This window comes from Lactuca sativa, chromosome 3 (assembly GCF_002870075.4).
Source record: "Lactuca sativa cultivar Salinas chromosome 3, Lsat_Salinas_v11, whole genome shotgun sequence".
Classification (NCBI taxonomy): Eukaryota; Viridiplantae; Streptophyta; class Magnoliopsida; order Asterales; family Asteraceae; genus Lactuca; species Lactuca sativa.
The window spans coordinates 41,781,285-41,789,947 of NC_056625.2; the positions used below are offsets into that span (position 1 = coordinate 41,781,285).

An 8,663-nucleotide genomic window follows, 5' to 3' on the forward strand; every position below is an offset into this window, starting at 1 on the left:
CCGACCCTATGTGTTATTAAGTTAAGTTAGGGCTTAGGGCCCCATTTTTTAAAGGGCCCCTCAATGTCGATATTTTTTCTTTCTCCGACTCTATTCGTTGATTACTGATACACATACGCCTCCTCAAAAATCAAATGCGACGTTCTGGCTTTTGTTCTTCTTCCTTTCTTCTCAGTTCTTGTTGTCGCTGATTGCCTGATTGACTAGATTGAATGGACTGATTATCGAGTTAGGCTTCTCCAATCTCGATTCTTGAACATTGTAAGACTGCGTGAACTATTGATTGTTGAAATACCCTCACTATTCTTCTTCCTTCTCCATTCTTGGATTCTCTAAGGCTGGACGGAGTGGGAGCGGAAAAGGGAGTGAGGGAAGTTTCCCTCACTCTTGAACACCACTCCTTGGGTGAGGAAAACATCCCATGAGAAAGAGGTGGGGGGAGGGAGTGCCGCACTCTCTCTGTCCATGCTATTGGACAAGTTTTTTTTTTAATTATTATCCTTTTTAATATTTATAAAATTATATACCTATCAAAAAATATAAAAAATATATTAAAATTCATGGTTTTTAATTTCCTACAAAATGAGTATAATATATGTATGAAATATATTTTTAAAAAAATATAAAGAAAATGGTGAGGGAAGTTTCCCACCCATTCCTTGAGTTTTAGATGAGGGAAAGAAAAGTGAGGGAAAAAGTGGTGTAACCCACAAAAAGTGAGGGAAACATCCCTCCCACACCCTCCGGTCTAATGAATTTCTCTGTCTCTCCATTGTTCAAAAATTTTAAATGCTTCATTGAACTAATTCAAGGTATGTGTTATCAATGTTTTTACTTGATTTTTTCATTATCGGACTATCTATTAACGTTAATAGCCGATTAGGGTTATTATTATTTTCCATTATCTGATTTTTTTCAATGTTCTTTGTTCATTGACTAATGTTCAATTTCTTTGTTTCTGTTTGATTTTTGTTTTTGAGTTGGTGTTTCCACACAGTTTTTGTATTGTTGGCTTGCTGCTTGATTTTTATGTTTCCCTTTGTAATTATAAAATCACGCAATTTGAGTTGCTATGTTTTTACATCACAGTATCACATCTAAGTAGAGTGTGTAATGTAATATGAAGCTAAAGAATGTTGGTTGTTGTCTTATTGGTTGATTTTTATATGCCTTGTTCATTGATTTATGTGTTTGTTTGTGCACATACTTCAGTTAAATAGAAAAAAAAAAAAAAAAAAAAAAAAAAAAAGACAACTTTTCACTTTTATGTTTTTATTATAGAACCGGGGTTGGAACAAGTTAGATCCCTAAAATTTTTCTAAACATATACTTAGTAAAAGCCAAAAGGCCCTAAACTTTTTGCACGCTTAGAGCCCCCAAACTTGTTGAGCCGCCCTTGGTGCGGTATAAGGTGCACTGTTGGGTCTTATTCACAAATTACACACCTTTCATTTCTTTTTAAATTTTCATCGTTTTGAAATATTATAAGTTTCATCATTTAAAACAGAGCTGCAAAGCGTGGATATTCCAACTAGTTTATTGCATTATTCAAGTCCTTCATGTGTTAATGTTGTACATGAAGGATATATATATCTTATTCCAATTGTAACATTTATGTGTAAATGTTGATTGTGTCGAATCTTGTTATATACATATCTCTATGGTACAATGTACAAGCTGATCTCCGTTATTACTGGTCATAAAAGAGTGGTCACAAGCCATAAATGCAACACAACCCAATAAGCTATAAGACCCAACCTTGCCCTTGGCCTACTCATCAAAGCACCCCCACCTGAAACCCTATACACATACAAAAAGTCAAAAACTAACACATTTCAAATCAACTGCATTTTTTTTACTAAGTTAGTTAAAAGTAATTTATTTACCACATTCCATCAAGCCTATCTGCAACCATCTTCATCTTCCCTTGTGTTGGCACAAGACCAGATGTATGCAACGACTTGAATATATGACCTAAAAACACCAAAGTTTCAAACACATTTCAACACTTTAAGTAAATGAATAACGGAATTTTTTTAGGATCATACCTTTGTCTTGAACAGTTTCTTGTTTATCAATTAAATTGTCAGACTCTTGATCGATGTTGAGGGCAAGATGGTCATTTGATCCCCTACGTGAACTTCTCACCAAAGACATGCTCCGTTTCCCAATTGATACCTGAATATAAAATTACTTTATATAAATAAATAAAAGATGGTAATAAAACATGAAAGATTCATAAATGCAAAAATACATACTGGATCTTCAACTTCTGATATCTCTGACTGTGGAGCTAATGGAGATGCTTCAGTCGGACCTTTTTTATTTTCAGCCTCTGAAAAACAGTTGAATATTGTTCAGATGTTTATATTAAATGGAAACATATCTAAAATACATATATTCATTAAACTGTACCATGATCTTTGGCAAATTCAGTTAGTTGCTTAGATAACTCTGCTTCTCTTCTATTCCACTCATCTTCTTTTGCCTGGAAATCTTGTAATTTAATGCCCATTTCGCCCCTCATGGTTTGAGATGCTTCTAACTCGGTTTCCATCTTAGAAACTCTGTGTTGTAACATGTCATTTTCTTCTTTGACTTTGTCATATATTGACCTGGTTTTCTCTAATTCAGACTGCAATTCTTTTATTTCGGTGGAGATTAATAACATTTTTTCCTCCTGTACTTGTTTATCAATCTGCAAATCATCAACATTTTTTTGCAAAGTTTTTGTGTGTTCAAGTGTAATCGGCATAATGTTGTTTATTGCCTCCAGTTTTGTTAACAAGGATGTAGTTAGCTCATCAATGAATGTAGAGAACCGGATAAATTCATCAGTGAGAATCTGGTTTCTTAAATTTAACTTTTCCAAAGTCTTTCCTGCATATGATTTAATATTCGCAGCATCTGCTTCATTGCTATTAGTTGTCTCAGTGTTGAGAACATTGTTGAAAAGAGTTGATAACTGGAATCTTTCCTGCAAAAAACAAGTCTCATAAAGAGCTGAACAAAAACCATATTTATATTGTGAGGATATAATTTGTTACCTCAATATCAGGATAATCTTGAAGCTCTTCTGAATCTAAATAACCCTTCATATCTTTAAGATAATGGTCCATTTTTATAAAGGTTTCAAACTTTTTCTCATTACTTTGCTTGAACAAGATCAACAAAGTTTCATCTTTCAATAACATTTGAAGATTTTCAAGAAAGCTCGAGAGCTCAGAAGGCCAATCATCTGTCTTGCATGTCAACTCTTCCCTGAGGTTTGAAATTTCTTGTTCAGCATTCTTCTTTTCTTCAAGAAGATTGGAAACAGAGTTGTTGGCCTTCAGCAATGTGTCTTCTAATGTTTTGATAGTTTCAGAGGCATCCATGAACTTATGCTCATGATATGCAGCTTCATCTTTCAGCTTCTTTATTTCACTTTCTAATAAATTTATGTTATTTTGTGTCGTCTCATTTGCATGAGAAAACTGAGACATATGTGTCTGTAACTGAGACACTGTATCCTCAAGTGACTTTATAGTTCTGCAGGATTCCTCCTTTGCATTGTGTAATTCCTCTTCAATACGAGTTTTTAGATTTTCCAATTTTATCTTTTCTTCATTTAACTGAGACATGTTTTTTTCTGAAATAGATAATGCATCTTCAAGGGATTTTGTGGTTTTCAGGGCTTCATTTTTTACATCTCTCAACTCCTGTTCTACTTGTGCCTTTGAAACCTGGCATTCATTTAAATATGCTGCACACAACTTCACCTTTTCAACTGGATCGTTTATATCATTTGGAAGAACAATCGCATTAGTTGCATCAATTACCTGTTGTAATATGGTATTGCTCTCAACTAAGAATTGCTCAATTTGATCCCTTTCTTCTTTTGAATGTAGGAGATCAGATTCCAGCTTTATTATCCGTTCCACATCACTTGACAACTTACTAATCTGATCTTCTTGATTTTTCAATTCAAGGTTTAATGCCTCAATATGAGCATTCTTTTCAGCTATTTGCTTCTTCATTATCTCACGCTCTTGAACCAAACCTTTACCCTTTTTAACTGCCATTGATAACTTTTCCTTCAATAAACCAACTTTATCCTCGGATCTTTGAAGATCAATTTTCAGACATCCATTCGTATCCTTTAACACACAAAGTTCTTCAGAAACCTCAGCTATCTTACTCGAGCATTTATCCAGCTCCAACCCATCCATCTTCTCTTTCTTGACAAAATCTTCAAACTTGTGTGTCATATCTGCAAACTCATCTTCAAGATACTTCTTCTCCAGAGCTTCTATCAACAGTGATACTGTTAGGCGATCGATTTTCACACTTTCAGCCTCTTTCATTGTGTTAATTTCATCTTGTAGCTTAAAAGATTGGTCTTTCAGTGAATTAGCTAAAGTTTCAAACTGTAGCATCTCGTTTTTTCTTAACTCAGCAGCCTCCAGGGCACTTGACTTCTCTTGCAATTCAAGTAAACATTTCTCTAATTCACTTGTCTTTTCTACAACTGCTTGCTTCAATGAGTCACGTTGTTGAACCAAAGACTTCCCTTTGGTCACAGCCAGGTTAAGCTTTTCTCTTGTATTACTATACCTTGTCTTCTCTACTTCAACTTCCCCTTTCAGCCTTCCAATCTCTGAATTCAACATCTTAATGGCTTCTCTACCTCTCTCAAAATGTTCCATCAGTTTCCTGTATTCATCTTCTATATGACTACTTTTATGGGTCAACTCAAGTTCTTTCCTTTTCAGCTCTGTCAAACACTGGTTGAGCATCTCAATTTCTGAAAGGAAGTGATTTTGGTTTCCAATTAAAAGGGAGATACTTTTTTCAAGATGTAACATTTTATCACTAACAGATGTATGCACAGATTCTTCTACACCAAGGGCATGTGCAAGTGAAGATAAAATTCTATCTGTTGTGGTCTCAACAGAGGAGTATTCAAAGATCTTTACATTAAGATCATTGATTTCTTTATCTTTTGTGTCTATAGTGGCATAGAGTTCTCTGACTGTGTGCTCAGTCTGTGATTGTTCACCTAAAGCAAGCTCAATAAACCTAGAGCAGTCAAAGATCATCTCATGCAGAGGCCACAAAGACTTGTCATCACCCACTGCTGCTGCTGCTGCAAGTTCATAAGTAAACAGAGCACCATCTTTTCCATCAATCAATGGATGTTTCTTGATAAGAATCTTCAGCTTATGGCGGAGATTAGTCAATTCTGTCATCAACTGCTGTCTTTCTTCCTGCAAGAAAAGCTTAGTTAGTCAATGCAAGTCAAAAAGACTTCTACAGAGTAAAAGGTAGTAGACATTAGTCACATTACAACCTGATAATGGTGTGGCAAGATTTGATGTTCACTGTCAAATAAACTATGTTGATGATCTTCAGAAACTACTTCTTCAGCTTCCTGACTTTCATCAAAATCAGTCCTTCCATCATAGGAAAGTAAGTCATCTGGACAATCTACAAACTCTTCATTGCCCCCATCATCAGTCATTCTTAAATCACTTGACTCATCTTGTACAGCATCTACTCTTGTTACCACTACCCCATCATCCTGCGCAAGAAGATTAAATTGTAGTTTGATAATAAGTTCAATGTACTGAGTCAATTATGCATCATTTAAACTACTAAAATAACTTGCCAACAAACCAATAGTGTGAAATTATCAAACTTAATGACAATTTATAGATCACCTAAAGCTTCACGATAATTATTAGTACTGAATTGCATAACTATACCAAGGACTCCTCCGTTCCCAAACATAGAGAGATATAATATTGACTTTTGAAGTCAAATTTCATACTTTTTTAAATGATATGCATGGTCTTACAAATTCAAGATCAAGAGTTTCTCACTAGTAAACCTATGGGAAGTTTCATCGTTTGTCAAATGATTCTGATAAATTTTCTGAATTCGAGTAGAACTGTTCAAGTGGACATCAAAAGTCAATATGGTTTCTATTTCAACCAGAATATCCCTGTCTTGTTTTTTTGTTTCTGGATAGGAGGGAGAACAATGCTCATAATAAGTCATTTGCGCAGCTTAAGGAGGGATTGCTATTCAGTTGTGAACAGCTGAAATAAAATTGTCTACAATTAGTAAAGACTAAAATTACCTGAATAATTGCGCTACCATCCATTGAAGCCGAATTAATCGACTCTACATGAACAAATCCACTCTCTCCAGCTGTCGGACTTCCCGTAACGTGCTCCAAATCACTATCCTCTTCCATATCTACCGATTATTATAGAAATCGGTTCGATTCGCAAACACAAATACACACACATAAGAATAAAATACTTCTGGGTTCCTTCAGTATGTGTATTTGATATATACGGTCGCAAAAAATGGAGATTGTAGGGTTTCGTGTTGTTAATTTGGCGTAGAGGACGATCGACGATTTTGCGCGGTGTGCGTTACACACTATACTTGCCCGCTCAGTCAGAAAACCTAAATACGACGTCGTAAGGTTCTTCTGACGAGGACAGTTGGACGTTGGCCGCTGGTGCCGCCGATCAATATTATTTGTTTTAAAAAGGAAAATCGTCAAAAATAATCCTTGTTGCTTCCATAAAAGAGTAATTTGCAAAAGGAAAATTGTCAAAAATAATCCTTGTTGCTTTCGTAAAAGAGTAAATTACATGAATGAAAGGGTAATTTGCACGTTTGGTCTCTAACTTATTTTTTTAACTCTGAAGGTCCCTACAATTTGCTTTTGTTATGCGTTTGGTTTCTGTCTTACCTAAAAACACTATTTTGCCCTTAATTTTTTTTTAATTAAATAAATACACCACAACCCCACCCCATCACCTTACCTTACATACTCATCATTTTTCCCTATTTAAATAATAGTTTCTTTAGTTAAGATAGGGACCAAACGTGTAACAAAAACAAACAGTAGGGACCAAGCGCATAACAAAAACAAACAATAGGGACTTTCCGAGTTAAAAAAATAAATTAGGGACCAAACGCGCAAATTACCCTAAACCATAGGGACTATTCGTGTAATTTACTCTCCATAAAAATCAAGTTTGGACCTTAATCTTCATTTTTTTTTTTTTTTGTATTCGAGGATGGTCGCTGTGGTTTAAAAACTTAACTTTTAACTAACTTCGTCATTTTTTTTTTTTTTTTTGTTAAGTCTAAACATATGCAAGATACGAGGGGAAAAATCGTCTTTTACATACATACCATAGCGACCATGCAAGTCAACTGGTGTTTTCTTAATCTTCACAACGAAACCCAAGAAAGCTTTCTTCATCTTGAAATGGTGATTTATACAAAACCAATTCAGATTCTAAACCTACTACTAACAATCACATATATCTTCCTCTATACGCCTTATTCCTCATCCGCCATTGCCGCCAATATAGTCTCCGACCTCCACTCCCTACAATCACAATTCCCTTCCGGTATCATTCACCTCAACGAAACTATTCTCTACAGAATCTTCAATGCCGACCCCAGATCTTTCTACTTGATCATCTTCTTCGATGCTATCCAACTCCACGATAAACCAGAACTAAATCTCAAAACTATCAAATCTGAATATCCCCTGATTGCCAAATCCTTCTCCATCAACAACCAAAACTCCTCAAATTTTTCCAAAATCTTCTTCTGCGATCTCGAATTCAGTGAATCTGAAAAAGACTTCCTCCAATTTGGTATACATGCATTACCTAACATTCGCATCGTTCCTCCTGATGCTGACGATTTAAAATCTGATTCAATCCCCTTAGACGTCTCAGAGTCCTCCAGTTTAGCCGAATCAATGGCGGGTTTTCTCGAATCCAAAATTGGATTACCAATCGGCCAAATCCACAGACCCCCAATGTTTTTCAAATCACAATTGGGGTTTCTAATTTGGGGGGGGGGGGGGGGGGGTTCCTGATATTGATGTCATTCATGACCAAGAAAATATTAGCAAGTGAGACTCTTTTTCATTACAAGAGGATTTGGATGTTTGGAATTATTTTTGTTTACTTCTTTAGTGTTTCGGGTTCTATGTTCATATTGATTCGCAAAGTGCCTTTGTTTGTTATGGATAGAAAGGATTCAAATAAGTTGATTTTCTTCTATAAGGGTGTTGGGATGCAGTTTGGTGTTGAAGGTTTGTGTGTTGGATTTTTATTCATGACTGTAGGGTTGTTGTTCCCTTTCATAACTCGAGTTATTGTTAGGATAAAAGATTCAATGATACAAAGAGCAGCCATGGTTAGTGCGATGATTGTTTCGTTTTGGGCAGTGAAGGAAGTTGTGGGTTTGAATCATTGGAAGACTGGTTATTATGCTCATGCTTATCTGCCTTCGAGTTGGTATAAGTGATTGTATTTGGGTAGTTATATGTTTATGAGCTTCGAGTAATAACCATGGCTGCAACATCTTGATGATACGTTAGATTTTATCAAGATTATGGGCTTAAAGAAGCGTGTTTTGGTGGTTGATTTGATGAATTCTTTTTTTTCGATCTGGGTGAATCTTAATAACCTATCTTGTAAAAGTGATTATCCAACTATATGCGGATTTCAGACATCCATATAGTGTTGTTTGTGTATTTATTTGATTCCAAATAACAAATAATCAATTTTGAATGATCTTGAATAGTCTTTAGTTTTTACCCCCAAAAATTCATAAATGGTCCATGTGGTATGTAA

General features: G+C 35.3%; 2 protein-coding genes across 2 annotated transcripts; one reads left to right on the forward strand and one right to left on the reverse strand.

The window, feature by feature from the left end:
- Positions 1–1,523: 1,523 nt before the first annotated feature.
- LOC111881509 (trans-Golgi network-localized SYP41-interacting protein 1) lies at positions 1,524–6,543 on the reverse strand. Its single transcript, XM_023877895.3, has 8 exons — positions 6,125–6,543; positions 5,333–5,563; positions 3,048–5,249; positions 2,416–2,977; positions 2,259–2,335; positions 2,049–2,178; positions 1,887–1,974; positions 1,524–1,800 (listed from the first exon to the last, which is right to left on the reverse strand). Exons 1-8 carry the CDS (start codon positions 6,239–6,241, stop codon positions 1,698–1,700), a joined length of 3,510 nt encoding a protein of 1,169 aa, XP_023733663.1. The 5' UTR covers positions 6,242–6,543; the 3' UTR covers positions 1,524–1,697.
- Positions 6,544–7,210: 667 nt separating this feature from the next.
- Positions 7,211–8,334, forward strand: LOC111881515 (probable dolichyl-diphosphooligosaccharide--protein glycosyltransferase subunit 3B). Its single transcript, XM_023877904.1, has 2 exons — positions 7,211–7,842; positions 8,001–8,334. The coding sequence occupies exons 1-2, from the start codon at positions 7,211–7,213 to the stop codon at positions 8,332–8,334; spliced, it is 966 nt and encodes a 321-aa protein (XP_023733672.1).
- Positions 8,335–8,663: the final 329 nt, after the last annotated feature.